The sequence below is a fragment of the Hippoglossus stenolepis genome, chromosome 13 (genome assembly GCF_022539355.2).
Source record: "Hippoglossus stenolepis isolate QCI-W04-F060 chromosome 13, HSTE1.2, whole genome shotgun sequence".
Classification (NCBI taxonomy): domain Eukaryota; kingdom Metazoa; phylum Chordata; class Actinopteri; order Pleuronectiformes; family Pleuronectidae; genus Hippoglossus; species Hippoglossus stenolepis.
The window spans coordinates 20869147-20890136 of record NC_061495.1 but is presented as its reverse complement, the minus strand read 5'-3'; the positions used below and the strand labels follow the sequence as shown (position 1 = coordinate 20890136).

The 20990-nt window shown below is 41.8% G+C and overlaps 1 protein-coding gene across 2 annotated transcripts in view; it reads left to right on the top strand.

Annotated features, from left to right (window-relative positions):
- LOC118120244 (rho GTPase-activating protein 20) overlaps window positions 1–20990 on the top strand; it is a 55429-nt gene that overhangs the window by 7995 nt on the left and 26444 nt on the right. The window contains exons 1-2 of one of the 2 annotated variants that reach the window (XM_035175018.2): window positions 14205–14476; window positions 17417–17502. In XM_035175018.2, the coding sequence (XP_035030909.1) occupies window positions 14369–14476; window positions 17417–17502 (194 nt within the window). In that variant the 5' untranslated portion in view covers window positions 14205–14368. Of the gene's footprint in view, window positions 1–14204; window positions 14477–17416; window positions 17503–20990 lie in introns of those variants that run through there. The other variant, XM_035175017.2, reaches the window with a different exon arrangement.

Genomic DNA, 20990 nt, shown 5'->3' with positions numbered 1-20990 from the left:
ATCAATCTAAAATTGCTCATTGCACATTAGTGTGTATGTGAATGTGTCATATTGTCTGATATTATATTCACCTTCCTGTTTCTCATATTGGTTTGATGAAACCAAAGGCCTGCCTCCAATCTTTGTCTCGCTGGGACAGATAACATCTCTTTCTCCTCTGTTCTCATGAAATGTTACCGAACCTCACGGCTGTGGAGATAAAGTGGCTGCTGATATGAGATGTGTTTGATTGTTCCATCCTGTTGCTGCAGACGAATCTTGTGGTTAATTGTTCTGCCGACTGAGAGGCTTTGAACACTGATGGTACAAGAGATGTGCTGCAATGTAGCTATGGTAAAGACAAGCGGGTATGAATAGATTAATGTTTTATGCTTTTTTTATGCTCAGGGGAAATTGTGTGAACTGTGCCTGTTGTTTTTTCACCCTCACATTTATCCAGCTCAACCCACAATGACGTAAATCCTCATTGTGCACTCTGCATCATGTGCAAGGCTGTAGAGTGCATCAGCTGTAGGCAAATTGGAATCATGTCGACATTTTATATCAAATTCTGAATTGAAATCAACAAATACCAATCCAATGAATTAATTAATTGAGGATATTACCCCTGTTTTTCAGACATTTTGTCTGCCCACGTTGCAATGAACCATTTAGGAGATTATCTCCAGCTTTCGTTTTCATTTCTGTCAAAGCTGCCCTCATGGTAAGCTAACCTAACGTAACCTTAGTGTCTTATCTTTTCTTTTCTTTTCTTATCTTTATTTTTTGATAGTTTGATAACATAAACATTTCAATATTACCCTATGCCTCTTTCATCTATATTGTCAACAGCTGCATATATGGAGAACAAATATCATTGCTATTTCCACACCTCATAATTAAAATGCAAATGTTGGCAAAATCACTAATGCATTAAACTTTACAAATCACATGTTGCTCTGTTTACCGAATTAACAGGACCAAAGTGAAGTTTATCTTGCAGAGCGCTTTGCAGCTGATAAGGTTTTTCAGATGTGGCGATGGAGCCAGAGAAGATTGTGATAACCACATGACAACTGAAAGAGCTGAAGGGCTGTTTGAGGAGAAAGAAGGATGGAGAGAAAGAATCAGAAAGACAGAGAGAGAGATCATGAGAACGGAAAGAATGACAAACCAAATTCATCTCTAGCATCTGGGTTATTTTTAACCCAGGCCTCTTTATGTGATGCCACTTTTTCTCCTCGACAGTAGCTGATTCTGAGCTATGGCAACACAGATCTGAACACACACACACACACACACACACACTACGCACACACACACACACACACACACACACACACACACACACACACACACACACACACACACACACACACACACACACACACACACACACACCCATAGTTTGAGTTAAGTTTTTTTAGGTCAGACCTTCATTGTCACACTTACAATAATAAACACAGGGAACAGCTACAGTTAAGAGAATGACTTCCAACTATCGGTTTGAACTGGGATATGAGCCGCGGCCAACCTCCTCCCTGTGATTACTTTCTTCTCTCCACCGTCCCCTGACTTCCTACGTTTACTCTCGTCATAATTACTACGACTGCTGGAGGCCATCGTCACCAGATTTTCGGGAGTCACAAGGAAATAAATTTGCCGCATTATAAACATCCCAACATAATGGGAGGATATGATTAAAAACAACACAGATGTAAAACTGTAAATCTACTTTTCATATACTGACAAATTCCTTCTCTTCATGACTGAGTGAAATACCACAATACGGACTGAAGCCTTTTCATTTTCTCTTCCAAACACTCACTGCCTGGACGCTCTTTCCTGGGAAAAATTCCTCTGGTGCAAAGGAAGTGATGCATTTTACATCTCAGGCTTTTTCTCAAGCAAACAAAAGCAGAGGAACTGTGGATGGTTAGCATGAGCAGTGATAGGTGCCAGGGTTGAATGGAGAAAGAAAATGACGCCACCCACTAAAAACTAAGTGCTACACATTCTGTAAATGCGGTGTGTTCGCGGTGGACGTGACAGTGGTGAAAACAAGCTGCTCGTTTCTCGCTCAATCAGACTTTGTTCTATTGTCACGATCCAAAATCTTAGTGAGTAAAATGATGATACTGAACTTTTACATTCACAAATAATCCTATATAACATACTAGAGGAAAGAAAGACTGGAAAAACAAACGTCTCCTTTAAAAAAAGCTGCAAATGAAGATGTAACCTCGAGCCTACGTGGACAGCAACAGTTTCACCCTCACAGACTAAAAGAGAAAATTGTACCTATGGACCATTTACCCTGACTGCACATGTGCAAACCCTCAGTCTCTGCCTGTAGCCGGACGTTTACTGGCAGTGTCACAGCCTCTTTGGCCCCTGGTGAGCAGAGATGTGCGGTAAATCATGTGACTTCTTCTAACTGCTGTCTCTGTCACTGTGATGCTTTTCCAATTCTGCAGCTCAAAGTTCAACAGATGAGAGATGACGTGAGCCAAACTTTTTTTTTTCAGGCAGCTAAGCAAAACTTCTCCACCCAGGAGAACACTGACAGTGCTGGTGTAAATAATGCAGCTTTGGCCTGAGGAGAACGTTTTCCTTCAGTGAGCAACAACATCCAACTGAGGAGCAGCTTCAGCTAAACCCTCCATTCTAGTGTCAACTGTTTCCTCTGGTTCCAGGTGACATGCCCAGGACTTGAATATCTAATAACAGAACAGTGCTATAAGCAAATGTCCTATAATATAATTTTGTTGTTACTACCTCTGCAGAATAGGGAACCACTACCAAACTCGGGCCTACTTATATTTTGTCCTTTGACCTACTTGAACATTGTGAGGGTATTTTTTGCCAAATTTCACCAAATTTGGCAAAAAATTACGATATTAACTCCACATTAAAGGTTTTGTTTTCGCCCCTCTCCATTGGTTTGATTCAACAGATTTCGATTAAAGATGTTGGCAGAATTGGACTTGATCCAAAATTTATTCGCTTTCTGGTTGGACCTGAATCAGGAGTTGGGTCTGAGAAATACTTTTTTTTGTACATTTTCGCAAATTTTCATTGATCTTGATTTAAAAAAAAAAATTTGTGTCTACGTCTACGTGTGTGTGCAATTTGGTGCAGCTTAATTTTATTGTAACGTTTATTGAATTATAAAAGATTGAATGAAAAAATAAGATTACAGAGTCACTTCACCGGCATTGAAACCAAGAACCACCCACTTTCTTTGAGGTGGAAAATAACACATTGCCAACCCTATAGAACAGTTTGATTGTCTGGTTTTTCAGCATAGTTTACAAGGTCGTGGTTTTTTGGGGGGAGCGTGTAGCTCATTTTTAGCTCTGATCTGAGGTAATTACTACATGTAAGAGAAACGGCCACCGCTGTGAAGACTTGTCTGGTTATTATGGTTGGTTTAAGGCGGGGGAGCTTCGTCCAAGAATGAGGGGCTCTCCTCTCCTCCTCCTTGCACGTGTGATTAAACCACATGCAAATTACTCCTTATTATCATTAAGGATGATGTATGAGACAACAGCCCATCACACATTCAAACGTGCACACAGATGTTGACACAGCAGGACGAATGTGTTTCAGGGCATCAGGCCAAAAGTCCTGTTATCTGCAGTCGGGTCTCGGCTGCTGCTGCACGTTTCTCTGCTGTTTGGTTTTGACAAGGCACATGACAGAATGTGCAGCGAGAACGAACACCCGTGGCTCTGCAGCGCTTCTACGGCATGTATTAAAAATAGCAACAGGCGTTCCCTGGAAACACAGGGCGAGTGTGTTTCCGTGCACGACTGACACATTTTTTGTGATCGTGAGTGTGTCAGTACGTGATTATTGGGTTTTGTGTCAATGCTGGTGTGTATGTGTGTGAACAGTTTGTGTGTGTGTGAGTTTTCTTAAATGAAAGTGGATTATTTGGGGGCAGAAAATGGAAAAACATTGCATTTCTGGTCCAGATCCTGGTTTATTTCTGGCACTGCAGAGCTGGGACGTGCCATTTCTTTCGTCATTAAGACGGACACACACCCACACACACACACACACACACCCACCCACACACACACACTCACACACACACATATGCATCCTTGCCTTTTAATAAAATCCAGACCATGCCTTGGGGGGGTTAGTGGAGCCTCTGCGGGACGAAGTGCTGTCAAACTTCTACTTTACTGAGCTGCTCCCTTGAACACAATTCAGTGTGCATGGAATAACCTACATGTTTATTTGAGTTATTTCATTGTAATAGAAAGAACCAACATATTCTGTGTGGTCTGCTTTGTGTTGCACATCATGTCTCATGAGCTCTGCTTCATGTTCAGTCCAGAGGCCTCTCACCAGCGCTGACCTTTGACCTCTCCGTCACTGAAAGCGTGTTGTGTTCATCATCCTGGCACAAGACGCTCATTCCAGTGTAACACTTAGATTAACGCTAGATTCACATAGTGGGAGGAAAATCATAAAATTTGAAAAATATAATCACACGCAGATTAAATTTTTGTCCCAAGGTCAACATCCTCTAACGATCCTGACCTTCTGTGGTGGAATGCAGGCTTTGAACTCTTGACCATCAACCACTGGTGGGCCGATAACAGGCCGCTGGAAGTGATAGCGGCTCACACACAGCGCCCGGCGGACGCTATGAGTCTAAGCGCTGACTGACTGATGCTCACACACACATGCACCCACATGCACACAGATAAAGGCAGATGGACTTCACACACACACACACACACACACACACACACACACACACACACACACACACACACACACACACACACACTCACACACATGCTCACACAACGAGTAGTAAACGGTTAAGGCTGCTTATCCTCCCCTCTAAACATTCCTCATTAGCTCTTCTCTCTCTGCTGCCTGTCGGACTCCTCCTGCAGTAAGTGAGAGAGAGAGCAACTGCTGTCAAGAATCACTTGTGACTCTCTCTCTCTCTCTTCCTTTCTGCCTCTTCTCTCTCCCCCTCAAGTCCTAACTGTTCAGATGCCTTTTAACAGAGATGCTCAGAGAAGCTATCCTCTCTGTCGTACACATAAACGACCATTTGGCTGCACGTTGTGGTCATCGTTGCTAAAACTTGAGCAGTGACTCAGCCCCCTTCCTGCAGGTTTTTTTTCTCTGAAGTGACCATTTTCACTGGCAACTCATTCATCATGCAGAGCTTTTGGAGAACGTGAGGCAGCCGACAAAAATGCCTGAACGCGCTGCCTCAAGTCAAAAGTGTCAGTGCAGTAACAAACTGCCTCAAATTTAATAAAAGGAAACAACAGTGCAGAACAGAAAAGTGATCAATCATAGGGAGAGAGTTAGAAAAACTAATTTGAACAGAGCTGATGTTTGAGTGAATTTCAGATTACTGCAATGGGCTGTTTGCTTGGCCTGTGGTAACGCTTGTTGCAGCTTTCTTTATTTTTATGTCGTTTTTTCTCAATGGTTTTGTCTGTTTAGGCACAATATGCATGGTACAAGTATCAATCAATCAATCAAAAAGATCTTTCTAAATCTGTAAAAGTGATTTGTAGTAATGCTGCAGGACTTGGTCCACAGAACCCTGATGCTACATCACCGCTGCTGCAAAAACAACTGTTCACCTGTTTATTCAAAGTTCGGTGAAGATTGACTCCGTATGCTAAACCCCGAACCGGAGAATCATTCGATGTTGTTGTGAACGTGCTGCTGTTGTGATCGAGAACATCCCTTAAGTTGATGAGTCCCAGCCACCGCTGGTTGCCTGTTTATCCAAAGTTTATTAATATTGAACATATCATGCGTTCAAATCGCACCAAATGTGTGAAGCCGATAAGATGAACGGTTCTCGAGATAAACACGACGAAGAAGGTTTATATTGTAAAAGCATTGTCGGTGCTGACTAATGTGAACAGCAACAGCCAGCATGGCTTAATTGTAACATTGCAAGTGCAGCAACGCCACAGAAATCCGTGACATCACATCAAAGGCGTCAGTGAAAAAGCTATGATCCTGAACACTATTTTCTAACCATTGTAATTCTTTGCTTCACCTTGTCAAGCTGTCAGATTGTCGCTGCCAGGTCTGATGAGGTCAGGGGTTTAAAGCCCCTCAGAGGGTTTAGCTGATGGACTGAATGTGAACATGTATCAAATGGCCTCATCTGGTTGGTAACATGATTACCTTGGCTGGCTGTTAGCAAGGGGAGGGGGCTGAGTTTGTTTGGATAAATTACTTGAACACGCAATATGCAATTTCCTAGTGCTGAGAGCCTTTCAATCAAAACAATGACAAAAGACGGAGTTTGGTGACGTTGTGAAGTAGCCTGGCATCATGGGAGTTGTTGTTTTACAGCTTGTCCCGGTTAGGATTCCCTCAGTGTTAATCCTTCAGGAGGTGATTAAGAGGAGCCCAATTATCTGCAGGGGTCTCCTCCTACGTCTGAGTTTTACTGGTGCAGTTTGGCAGACGTCCTGCAGGGGCTGTGAGCCGAGCTGCGGCTGAACGTTTCTCCGATAACTTATGACTGAAATCCTTCACCCTGTAAATATATTCTAATGTTCAGAGGGGATATATGATGTCAAATGAAATGTATGTTACATTGATTAAAATATCACAGATTTCTCTTAGTTTTGCAAATTGCTTGAAACACCTGGGATCATGTTTGTGCATAACTGAACAAAATATATAAATCTAGGTCTAGTCACTAATTGATTTTAATGTGGAAATGTACTTTAATTAATGCATCAAAATCTCCAAATAGCTTATTTCGTTTGAGTCAGAGTTAAATCCAAGAAAAGTTAGTTCTCATATATATGTTAAAGGCTGAAACCACAAAACTCCTCACACACCTTTGTCTGGCAGAAGTGACCATTTCATCTGCAGCCCATTCATCATCATTCAAAGCTTTTAGGGAGACGTCAGGAAACCATAAGATGCACGAACGAGCTGCTGCACTTCCTCTCTAACTAAATCACCCATAAATGATCTACTGCACAAAGGTCAAACTGTTTCAGAAACCTTGAGCACTCAGTGACAGTTCAGTCACGTGCTAATAAACCGGACAGCTTTGTCCATGCAAATAAAATTATTTAAATTCACTGACTCTCCTTTGATCATGTTCTTTTCAGTGACTCATTTTGCTAAGATAAATAGTCTTTGTTTGCGTCTGTGCTGTTTACGCTCAAAAGTTTTAAAGTTAACCTCTGAATATTCTTGTATGTTATTTCAGCTCCAGTGTTACCTGAAGATACCTAGAATAAACCTTTTTTTTGCTGGCATGACTTTTTGCGGTTTGGATGAAGAAATATCAAAACATCAGTCAGAATCTGAGCCAAATACGTTAACATTTCCTGGCAGATCCTCATGATCCACTGTGATTACATCAATAATCCTGAGGCAGCAAAAGTTTCTCCGTGTATCATTTAAGAGAGAAAATCAACCAGCACGAGATCTTTATGAACCAAATCTGAACCTCGTTGCTCTCTCTTAATTTTGGTGTTGCTTATTGACAACTGTATCGCTGCACAGATCTGTTAAATTGTTGGGTTGAGGTTTATGGAGGTCAGATCTGACTGATTCCTGTTTGTGGAAACGATAAATTAGAAGGAGTAGTTGTTTGGATGTGTCAGTGTTCAGCTGACGGGGTCATGAGGGTCGACCTGCAGGACTGAAGACCTGTAACTCCAGTTGGATAAGTGTGAGGAGGAGTAATGAAGCTAAGACCTAATTGATATCAAATTGACTTATATATTTTTGCAGAAAGTCAGATGAGATTCAGTGAAGTTTTAAAACGTTTTCTGTCATTTTTAAAATATCTATGATCATAATATCCTGCAACCACGATATAGTTTATAAAGTGGTTTTAAAAATGTCCAATGCATTAGTTATCTCACTTTATAAGAACAATACTACTTCATGCATTGGTACAAAGGAACAACATCAATTTGAGAAAACTGGGCTGGTTTGATTTCCTCCAACATGACAGATAGCATCAGTTAAGATGTTAGAGATCTCATTCATATACATTCCTTGAATAACTTGCTTTGAGAAGAGAGAAGAGAAGCCAATTAAACCTTTTCCTCACATTTGGCTTTTGGGGGAATGTTGTGGCAGACGGAAACAGTCAAGTCATCTTTGTTTACATTTGACTAATGTGCTTCAAAATAAAAAATCAAACATGCATGACAAATATATATCGTGACCAGATATATGAGATGAAAATATATGAAATAAGAACATGTTACATCTATAAACATTTAAAAAATAAAATAAAATGTGTGAGTGAGTGAAATATGTTAAAGATGTTAAAGAAAGTGATGAAAACCAACAGGGATGAAATCATAATCAAGAGAGTCCAACACTTTCTCTCAGAGACTCCAGGACAGATTAAACTATTTGCCCGTATCTCACAGAGTATTCCACTTTCAAAGCTCATTCAGTCTTTTCGCTCGTGGAATCAAACTCCCGTGCTCACACCCTGGACTCTCACCGTGGACGGACCCCTGCCGCTCTCACAATGAAACCCTGTTCGGTCGAACCTGCTGCCGACACCAGCACGACCTCTCGACTGAAACCAAAACAGTTGTGTATCAGCCCCGAGGTCACAACCTAACCTGTCCTGCTGCATCCTCCACATGACTTCTGTCTCTACACACACACACACACACACACACACACACACACACACACACACACACACACACACACACACACACACACACACACACACACACACACACACACACACACACACACACATTCCTACCTTATCAACAGTGGGACTATGGCGACCACTCTTTCAAATTACAAACACTTTCCTCAAGTCTTTCAAAAATGGACCATTATATTTACCACTTGTACCAAACAACATTAAGTATCTGAGGGCCAACATATAAACGAAGAAAAAAATTCACTGTCACTTATGGTCAATTTAGCGTCTCCACTGAGGGAGGAAGCCAGAGTCCAAAACCCATTTCGAAACAGGGTCAAATTGGGACTCCAAACAAGAACCCCCTTGAAGTGAGGTGAGGGTGTCACCCATTGCACCACCCAATCAAACATCTTCCTATGACAAATATTTTAAAAACAATTTTCTCGAGTGAATATATGAGGCACTAGAGTGGCCAAACGGCACAAAGGTTAAAAAAAACATTAGAGCATGTAACCAATATGCAGTGTATATTAACAGCCGTAATCTATGTACTTAAGTACTGTTACTGTGTTGGAAACCTTCGGGAAGATTTGTATTTCAAACCTTTTGTGTATTTTCCTATTTCACAAACCACGGCTTCAGCGGAGGTTGGAGGGTGGGGATGGTTTTGACACCTCAGGTGCTGAGAATTGACAGAATGTGAACAACACGCTGCATCTTACAGAAACAGTATGTGACAGTGTGACATCAGGATGATACAGTCACAACAACAAAAACAACAAACGTGCACGCTGCAGTGTGTCAATAGCATCTTTAACTCTATGGGGAGACTGTGGTAATCAGATTAACAGGGTTAGAGGGTCTGGAAGGAGGAGGGGGGGTCTGTGTGTATGTGCGTGTGTGTGTGTGTGTGTGTGTGTGACGAGATAGCAGATGTAACAGCCAGACTTAGACCGTCTGTTTCTGATTTCTGTCTCAGTGTCTCTGCGTCTGACCGACTGAGTGATCGGCTGTCCCTCTGAGATGGGTTGGGTTTAGGACATCACATAAAGAAATCTCATATATCAGTATTTGGTCGGAGACACGTTTGCACATTCAGCTCCTCTTTCAAGCAACACCAAGAAAATACAGAAGAGTAAGTTATTTACAGAAACTGGAAATAAGTGATTACATTTTGAGAAGCTGACTCGATGACAGCTGACACAAACTGACCAGCAAACCAGCTGCTTTTAAGTCACAGGACTGTAATCAACAAGCAACGGTTGTAATTTCGTAGTTAGAATCAATCAAAGTCAATCAAAGAGAAATTAAACTTTGATTCGCAACCTTCAGGACATTATCTATCGTATACATTTTCCTTGATGGGATGAAAACGCAGCTGTTTTTAGAGCTTAAAACCTGACTTGACCATGTCAAACCACTCGAGTCAGGTCTGTTCGAGCCGGCGGCGAGCGAGCCCACAATTTCCATTTTCCACTTCTCCACAATGTTTCTTTAAATGTCTTTCCTCCCTCTCCTCCACCTGAGTCACTCCCTCTCACCACAGGCTTTGTCTCAGTCTGGTTCTCCCAGGCCTCCTCCGTCTGTCTCCCCCCCACACGTCTCCGCGGCCCCAATCGTGCATGGCCTCCTCGAGCCGCAATGTTTAGACAAACCGAAAGAGACAGAGACGCGCTGACTGTGAAGGGAGAGTGATGCCGAAATTTCCGCCTTCTCGTTCTCTGTAACTAACCCTGATGTTTTGCCTCAGAGGCTTTAAAGGCTGCATCGTAAATCCCTGAGGAGTAAACACACCATGAGAACACTTTCAGAGAATTTTTTTGGCAGTGCTCCTTTTGAATGCAACGTTATTCTCCAAAAACTAAAATTGCTTTTGTGCAATGGTTTTTTTGTGGGGGAGGGATAAAGATAGATTGACTCAAGTCGCACAGATAAAGGATGGATGTATAAACGGATAGACCTGCATTATCAGAGTTTTTCAAATGTTTTAAATCTGCATATTGCTTTCTAAAAAAAACACTCGGAATGACCAGAAACTACAGAAATGCCCAAAACATATTTCCCACCCTCACATTATTTTGTTTTCCACAATTTGTTCAGCCATACCTCAAACATTTGTCGCCCAGAAACCTCTGGATTATGCTGTTCAGGAAAAAAGGGAAACAGTGGGTCTTTATTTTTGGCAGACGACGTGGAAGTCTGGCTTCTTAAAGCAGCAGCGGTGGCGTTGGCTGCGGCGGTGGAGGTGTCTCTTCCAGGGTAGCGGATGCTGTTTTTGGGTCACAGCGACTCCCTGTCTGCCTGAAACATTTCTGTCATCTGTCACACGTCAATCCCCTGGATCCTTCCATCCATCCATCCCCCCGCTAAACCTCCTCATCACGCGTGTTTGTTTTCAGAAGAGGCAGAGGTGCTCTCCTTAAATACATATTCAGCTACGTTTTGTATGTGAAGCTGCATTTGTGCATGTGTTTACAGCGCAAAGTGCAAACCCAACACCTGAACCCTGCACAGACGAGAATAAAGCCTCCCGTCAGAGCTCTGGACTCTGTCCAGCTCATTTTCTCTTTCTCTGGGATCGACTGTTTGCCATCCAAGTCAATACTCTCCTCGGCTTCAGGTTTTCAATAGCCTGACTCCCCGGGCGTGACGGAGACATTCCCTCTCAGCCACACTTCAAAGAAAATGTCAGATGATATTTGCAAGGACACATATTGATTCCCTGTCTTTCCTTCGGAGAGGAGAATATCAGTATAGTGCAGATTAGGATTCGTATTTCTCCCCCGACCTGCAGTCAGTCGGCTCGTCTCAGGCGTGAGGGGAATCCTGGAGTGTCAGATGGCGAGGTGGGTTTAAGAGTGCTTTAAAGTTATCACAGAGAAAAGAGTTGTTTCTGCCATGGATACTGGAAGTAACAAGCAATAAAAAACCCAAACACGCTTTTTATTTTTTATTGTCGCAACCCGGTGACAGAGTGGAACACTGAGGCAGCAGAAACAAAACAGTGCAGTACAGTGACAGTCGTGGTCGACTGGCGGCATTTCCAACCACATTTCTGACACACCCTCAATTTATATTTTTCCTTTAAATCCAGACGACTCCTGAAAACAGCAGGAAACTAAAGCCGTCATTTCACCCCTAAAACTAGAGAGGGTTTAAAACACTATTTGTTTTAAGTTCAAAAACAAATGTGACTTGGCCAAACTGGGCCCTTGATGAAAGGATGATTTAGCTGCAGAGGGAAGGAATGTGGTTTCCTGCTCATCGAGAGACCTCCAGACAGAAGCCGACGGTGTTCCCCCGGCTGTTGTTTCATGCATCTTGTGACATGATCAAAGGGGAACACTATCAATGTTCTAATCATCGCATGCAGGCCACTTTTCATGGGACAGATAAGACAGAACAATTGGTGCATACCTTTGTATTTGTGCAGACAAGACAATGGTCTACAAAGATCAGCCGTGCAAAACAATCCTGTCAGCTTGACACTGTTTTATGATTTTTTTGTTGCAGATGGCATAAATAAACAGCCTCGCAGATGCCTCATGTTTTGGCTTTTAGCTGTCAGACACATCAGAGTGTGGCTCAAGCTCCAGTTTTCCATCCGAGCCAAAGAGAAAACTAATCAAATCCACCCTGAACACGTCAGGTATTCAGTTTTTTGTGTCCAAACCCTACTCAAGGCCAATGTTTTCCCGGATAACAGACACGCAGTGTAAAAAATCAAGTAGAAAGCCCAGCCAGCGTGACAGAAGATAAAAAAACAAATGGATGCGAATATCGATTCAAAATATTTGTCCGTGTCCCTACAGGTTCACATTTAGCATAACCCATAACTATTGGCTAGTCTGACACGCCCCCTAACAAAGCCAGGTAAAAGAGGCCGACGTTTCCTACATGCACTTGAAGCAGTTGACCAATCACAATGGATTGGGGAGGAGGAGCACAGGAGCTAAAAACTGAGGGTTTCAGACAGTGACTGAAAAGAGGAGCTGCAGCAATGAACACTATGAGTAAAGTGACGGGTTTTCTAAACATTAAAGCAAGTAAACATTTTCGAGTAATAACACAAATTAAAATGAACAAACCGAATAAAAGTAGGCCCATAAAATGCCTCCTTTAATGGTTACTGATACGTACAGATTTCTCTATAATACTTAAAAAAACCCAAACAAATCCATTCAGCTTTAACGGGGGTGTGTGCGCTCTGACCACCTTCAGTCCTTTGAAAGTAAACACCTCCAGCCGCTCGGGGGAAGTTAACCTACAGTGAGGTGTACTGTAGCTACAGTGAAAAGGCGAATGTGTCAAACGTGTCCCGCTGTGGCTGTCTGCTCTGACATTCCTCCTCATCACTCATGTTATTCTTGGCGCCGGCAGAACATTCTTACACCTGGACCCTGTGGAAACTGCTTTCCTGTCGTACGAGAACAGTTGGCCTCTCTGTGGTGCTGACTGCCAGACAAGCAGAACACATGATGGGTGCTTCAAATGAAAACACACACACACACACACACTTGTAGGTATACACAGTCAGGATCAAGAGTTAAACCAGAGCAAGCTTTTATATCTGTGAGGCAATAAGGAAAGGGAAGTTCTGCTTTCAAAATAAAAGCACAAATAAACTCGTAAAGAATACCCATTCACACAATAACATGAAATTAAACACAAAAATCCTTCATTAAGCCTTTTTTTTGCTGCAATCCAAACATTTATTTTTCACATTGCAACTTAAGATTGCAACTTAAGATTTGAAACAAAAGTGAAGTAACAAAAATTTATACAAAAACACAAAAAAACTACAAACTCAGGTGATTTATAAAGTGGAAGTGCAGAAAAGAGCATAATCAAAAAGAAGTAAAGATTTCTAAACACGGTGCATTACATTAAACAGCTAGATTTTATTAAAATTATATATATAATTTCCTTGTTTGTTTTTTTCTATTTCTATGAATCTTTGAAACACCCACATTAAGAAATAATTCACATACTGAATCTGTCTGGATGTTTCTCTTTTCATGATCTGTCAGGCTCCTTGTATCTTAGTTCTTTATTCAATCATAAGGATATTTATTACCTGTATATCTTTAATGTCCTGTTGTGAACCCATTAAAGCACATTTGCAGGACGAATAGCTTATTCCTGCAATGTATAATAAAACTTATTCTAATGCAAACAGATGCTCATTCACACTCAAATGAACTATTTATAAGATATAGCCAAAAACTAAGCCAATGCTCCATAATTGTATGTGTGCTTCCCTGACCCATACTGCATCCTTTCTCAAAGTTTTGTGGAAAGCTGTTCTGTTGTTTTTTCCATAATCCTACCTACAAACAAACCAACCAACCGACAAACAAATGGAAAGTGGTCAAAACATAGCTCCCTCGGTGGAGGTAACTAGCCAGTTAGGTGATCAAAAACAACAAATTACAATATTTCATACTGGGTGGGTTTTCATTCTCGCCTGTTTTATTTTGACAAGGTAGAGCAGTGGTCGGCTGATTCACTTCCTCTGACTTTACAACCTCAGACTCAGAACAAACTGCGCTCACACACAGATACACGCACACACACTGTGGAGGTTCATCTCCCGGAGGTTCATCATCTTGCTCCCCGGCATCATGAGCTCTGCTCGGACTCGCTCTCTGATCCTCGCCGGATAAACGTTGGACTTATTTACGCTCGTATCATGGGAATATACCGTCGGTGCGCTCGGCTCCGTGGATGTGTACAGCCTTGATGGAAACCATGTCACCGCAGCAGGGGACCATGGGACAGAACAGGTCCGACTCTCTGACCGGAGAGAGCAAGGCGCCCACCGAAAACAAAAAGGTAACAGCGGCGCTTCTCTGCTGATGGAGCAGTGGACACAGTGCGTCCTGTGCGTATTTACGCACAGAGACTCCAGGCGCTTTCAATAGAGATACATTATTAGATTCAAATCTGACCCTTATGAGACGTGAAACTTTATTTTGACGATGACATAACCCTCAATAATGAGTGTATGTTTTTAAGTGAGTTTAAGACTGACTATGGATGATTTCTGCGTAAAATGTCTGAGTTGTTAATTACTTATTTCCATATTTTACTGCTGGACTACTGAAGTTCCCTTTTTCTCACTGGTCTTGGAAATCTGCAGTTGTTGGTTCTGCTTCACACCAGGTCAGTTTTTTGGACTGGATAATGATTAAGTCGTTGGTGATCAAAGCTGTTTTAATTAAAAGACTTATCAGATTAGTTTCAAATGAACATTTAAACCACGATTAAGCACTATTCATTTATTTGGTGTTTCTGATTTCTCATTTGTGAAACTCGGATTTGATTTTAAATGCGTAAAATCCATCTACATTGAGATATTTATAGTGATATTAAAATGTTCTGACTTTTAAACACCTTTTTTAACCAAGAGAAACACTCAAATCCGCTGGATTGTCTCTTGTTAGTCATTGTTATCTCAAATAAATGTGTATCTCGCTGAGCTGAAGAGAAACCAAACAGCAGATCAGGATAACGAGCTGATAGTGATGATTTGTCAATCAGACAGACATAGGAATGATCAGCATTTCAGGCCTCTCTAAAGTTAGGCTCCTCTTTAAACAACAGAATTAAACTCCTCGTTTTAACATATGATTCATCACCTCTGACTCTGTGGTTTAGCTAAGCCGCAGTTACTGTAGTTCCCCCACCAGTTTTTGGTCACTGGCTCTGAGTGAAGGGCTGATGTGTGAACTTGTAGTAAACAGCGCCCCCCTCCAGTGCATGTTAAAATAAAGGTTTAAGAGTATTTTTTCTGCAGCATCTCAGAAGGATGTGTAGAACTCATATCTGCTAAAATGCTGCAAGAAAAATAAAAATAAAATACTAAGTCAGCCATTGTCCAAATTTGGAGTCTTATTTAAACATTTATATGAATATTCTTAAATATCAAAGCCGCCCTTTGTTCCTTGAAATAAAGCTCATTGTCTTGCCATTATCTGCAGAAAGAAGTTTATATGTCAAATTATATATAGATATGTATACTTTATGTCCCTGTTAATTGGGTTTTGATGATGTAATAACTTTACCAGTTTTGCTTCAGGTTAACCAAACCAAAGAGTGACGGTTTATAGTTCCTTTACAACAGCTACAGTCAGTAGCTCCAAGGACCGTTCCTGTGTTATTGTCTGATTTCTTCACCTCCAACACAGGATATGCACGGCCGTGTTTTTATATGAGGAGACTTAATGTTTTCCCAAGTATTTCACCACTTCCCCGGCCCACTGCACTCGGCCGTGGTTTGGAAAGTTTCTGCGCTCGGCTCAGCTTTGGGAAGTTGTGAATAAAGGGCTGTCAGCCGGCCACCTCCAGAGTAACTGGAGCCGCGCTTCATCGTCACGTAAAGTGTAAAGTTTCCACATGCCTCCCTGCGCTAGGATGTTGTTTTTCTTCACATGTTTCTGTCCAAATGTTGAGGCTTCTTGACATGTACGACAGCTACATGTATAGATGGTATCTCTGTGTTGTTAACTGATATGAAAACATTGTTGTTTTCTTTAAGTTAGTGCTCACAGTTCATCATACTCTGATAATTCAGGACTTACATGTACAGTAATGATCTGATTTACCGACTATTGACCTTAATCTGAATATGATATATCCGATTAGAGTAGTTGCTTGTAGAATATTCCATTCATATTCCTGTTTACATGTTACAGAGCATAGTCTGATGATGACGTCAAGCAGTTGCAGAGCATGACGTTATAATGCAATTAAGATGTAAACATGTCCACATTATGCAACTAAGGTCAGAATACCCCACAAGTCGTAGAGTTGGTAGAATGGGAAGAATGGGGTGACTGTGGTTCAAAAGTTAGAGCGGTCACCCTCTAAAGAAGGTCGGGGGTTCGATTCTTTCCCTTTCTGCATGTCGAAGTGTTTGGGCAGTATACTGAAGCCCAAATGGCCCCTTCTCATAGATGCACTGCATAAATATGGGTGAATGGCAAAAAGCTTGTGGTAATTCTGACTCTGCAGATTCAGCTGAGACAGTTTCTTACATGAAAGTAATGAAGTCCTAAAACCAACCTCAAACATGACCTCTTCCTCCTCCTTTGGTGTGGTGACTTTGGCCTTTATAACATTTCTATTGAAGGGGAATGTTACACCAATAAGTCTCCACACAATGAGACTTATTTCATATCCGTACTTTAGAATTTCCAACTGTTTCCATACCATATACTTTTTGGGGTGTTTATGTCTCAGATGCTTTTGGAATGTTGTAAATAGATCAGCCTTAAGTGGAATGGCTGTGGTTGCCACGGGGATGACTGTCATACTTGAGGCTGCACGTAATTCATCATGTTACAGTGAGAATATACAAGGGATCGTAAACATTGTGCAACACCGTGAGACGACGTGTTCGTTCGCTTCACTCTCCCTCCCCGTCCGTCACCCACTTTTCGGATCCATCTTTTAGCGATTTCGCTCACTTCCTCTTTTTCCTCTTGGCTGCTGTCACTTCTCTTTTTCTTTAGCAAACTCCTTAGACAAACAGACACTCACACACACACACACACACACACACACACACTGGAGTTTTTTCTATTTCCCTGTCTGCCTGTATTTCCTGCAAGCTTTAAGCCGTGCTGGCTGTGTGCTCTGCATTTCCATTTGGCCTCCTTCTCAATAACCACCATACATAATGTCTTTTATCATGGGATGCCAAATGGCACTCACCATCACGTTCAGTCAGTGCTTGCATTGAACCTCCCCCCTCTCTCTCTGACTGCATAGAAGATGAAGACCTTGGCCCAAAGACGACAGTCGGCTCCTTCGCTGGTCATCAGCAAAGCACTTACCAGATCGAGAAGCACGTCCAGGTATGAGCTCACACACACACACACACACACACACACACACACACACACACGCACACGCACACACGCGCGCGCACACACACACACACTGGAGCTCTGACATCATTGTTGGCCTGTAGTTTGTCAATGGAGCGATGATTTCTCTCAGGAGAAAACTGCAATTTGAAAAAGAGTTTATTTCATACTCGTTCTGTATAAATGATGATTCCTCTGATTAAGGTTAACGGTTTTATAAGCTGTTTTCAGACAAGCACAGAACAGGAAATTTCCCTGAAACGTTCTGGATTTAGGGTTTAACGGTTTAAAGGAGAGAGATTTTGTCCCAGAATTACTAACGCAGGGATTTAAGCAAGTTATACATAGATATTACACAGGCTAAAATCGCCAGACTGAGTAGAAAAACCTGCATGAAGAAAGTGGGAAGAAGTTTTTGAACTTTCATGATTAGATGATTTGAAGATTCAGATTATTTCCCACTCTGCTTTGAACGCTGGCCTTCCTGGCTCATTCATGGCTTTGAGCGGGGTTTAAATGCTTACCTCTCTCAGAGCTATCAGGATTTTCATCACCCTTGCCCACTATCAAACAAATCCTTTCCTCTTCCTTTTAACAGGGTCGGAAATAAGCCATTAAAAACCTCTCAGGGGAAGCATGTATTTACCAGGAACTTCACTCTGTTTAACTTAACTCTTTGCCTGTGCCAACTTTTGGGGAATTTCATGGACTTTACCAATTTCAATAAAAATCTTCTTGTTACAGAGAAATAAATAGTTTGACGTTAATGGAAACATATGGAATCAAACCAGGAGGAATGTGGTGGTGTTTCAAACTTCAAATTTCGACTCTAAACCCGTTTAGACTTTGAAATCAAGGTTTATCTGCCACCATATTCTCTCAAGTGAGCAAGTGTCAGTCTGGTGTGTTTATGATGTGTGTGCATGCTAGTGGCAGTTTTTAGTGACGGCACAGGGAGGTCAGGTTGGGCTGCTGAACTGTGAAACGGGACCATTAGACCAGTGCTGAGGGAAACTCTTCACACTTTTAAATGGGTCAGCGCTCTTGGGGCTGTGTGTGTGTGTGTGTGTGTGTGTGTGTGTGTGTGTGTGTGTGTGTGTGTGTGTGTGTGTGTGTGTGTGTGTGTGTGTGTGTGTGTGTGTGTGTGTGTGTGCGTGCGTTGTACATGTGTGGGTGTTTGTGGGGGGGGAGGTGCAGAAGAAAGTTAGGACAACTCATATTCTGCTTGGAAGCACAGAGGGAGGGAGAGACAGACAAGCTATTGAGTGAAAGACAAATAGAGACTGACTGACAGTCTCTTAGTCTGTCCAAGTCCGCCCAGTGTGTGTGTGTGTCTGTGTGTGCAGGTTTTACAAGTCAGGAGGTATGGAGCCAGGGCTTGACACTCTCAGCTGTCACCTTTGACCTTTGACATCTCATCAGGAGGTGTACGGGCCGCTTTGGCTCATCTGGGGTCAACACCTCTCATGTCGTGTGTGTGTGTGTGTGTGTGTGTGTGTGTGTGTGTGTGTGTGTGTGTGTGTGTGTGTGTGTGTGTGTGTGTGTGTGTGTGTGTGTGTGTGTGTGTGTGTGTGTGGTGGTCGTCAGGTGACTCACAGTAGGTAAAGGTGAAAGATCACCACCGTGATTATTGTGCAGGTGATGTCAGTTATTTCCATATTTTCATGATGATTGATTAAGTTACTGGATTTCCTTGGTTTCTTTTATTTGTTATGAATTTGTCTTGACAGCTTTTCATGCTGTGGTAGCTGTGGTATAAAAAGTGCTACTAATACAGTTTTTATTGGTACACCAGTTGTGCCAGAAATACTTGGCAGTGGGTTTCACAGCACAGCAACACCACTGTTCTCTTTATCCAAATAAATATCCCTGGCTCAGGTGGTTATTACAAAAGAAGGAAATAACCTATACCCTGTGTTTGTCATCCTAAGTGTAACTGAGCGGGTATTTGTCTTTCTGAGAACTTTGTACAATCACAAATTAAAGGAGGATTTTCCTCTTATATCAGAATCTGTTTTGTGTCTTCGAGGCCACAAATCCACATGGGTTCTTTCACATCTACCACATGAGCACAGTTCCTCATAAGTAACTTTAGTTCAGTAATATCTCACTCACAACTCCTGCACTTTTTGTGTTTGTCAGTTCCATATATCTGTAGTGTGAGGTATTATATGATTCTATTGCAATTAAAAATAGATTATTACAGAATCGCTTCAATCATGAATTGTATCATGAGTTACCCTGCGATTCCCACCACTTTTAACAGTGTTTTTAACTTTTTCATTTTTTGGTCTGATTAATAAAAATGTATTTTAACATAAAAATCTAAGTTCTGATTTGCTTAGTTTGATTGATTTCATTGTAAAAAAAAACAACAACATATAACAGATATTGGTATATAGACATATTTACAGGATTATTTTTATTAATTGTAATTAACACCACTAACCTGTAGCCCTGTGTTGTCATGTTAGCTAATTTAGTGTGGCTGTGGCTCAGAAGGTAGAGCAGGTTGTCCATTAATCATAGGGTCAGTGGTTTGATTCCCCGTTTGTCCAGGTGGTGTCTGGATGTCTGTGTGCACGCTTGAACGTCAACTGTATTCAAAAGCACTTTGAGTTGTGAATATAAATGCAGTTTTTTTACCATCTCAGGGAAATACAAGGTTTTCACTATATCTCTTCTTTGCACACTTTTATCGTTTCTTCTCTTCCAACCTCAATAAACAGCATCAGCTCTTTGTGCTACATTCACAACTGTTTAAGAACCTAGTCTGGAATCACAGAATTACTTAAGGACAAAAGATCTTTTCATAAACTCGAGTTCTTGCTCTTGTTCTTATAACAACGGCGTGGAAATTAGATTTGTTTTAATGTTAGACTAATTAGAAACATCAGCTGAAAGGCTCCTTGGCCTTCAGCTTAGCCACTTACATCACCTGCAAACACACACACACACACACACACACACACACACACACACACACACACACACACACACACACACACACACACACACACACACACACACACACACACACACACACACACACACACACACTGTCGCACTTATCCAGAAGTATAACGTCATCTCACAGTGCAGGGTATTAAACTGGAGTATAAGCAAATTATGGTGATCTTTGAACAAGACGACAAATACATGAACACACACTCACTCACATTTCCTACAAAAGCCATATCCTGCTTTTAATAGTGAGATCTGCTCAGGATAACATGACCGATAGCCCCTGGCCACTTGTCCTTTACCGACTGAAAAAAAGGGAAGAGTTTCATTATTCTGACCTCATCCGCTGTCTGTATGTGTGTGTGTGTGTGTGTGTGTGTGTGTGTGTGTGTGTGTGTGTGTGTGTGTGTGTGTGTGTGTGTGTGTGTGTGTGTGTGTGTGTTTGTGTGTGTGTCGCTGTACTTGTGTGTATTTCCTCTGGCCATATAGAGGGCATTGTGTGTCAGCCAGGG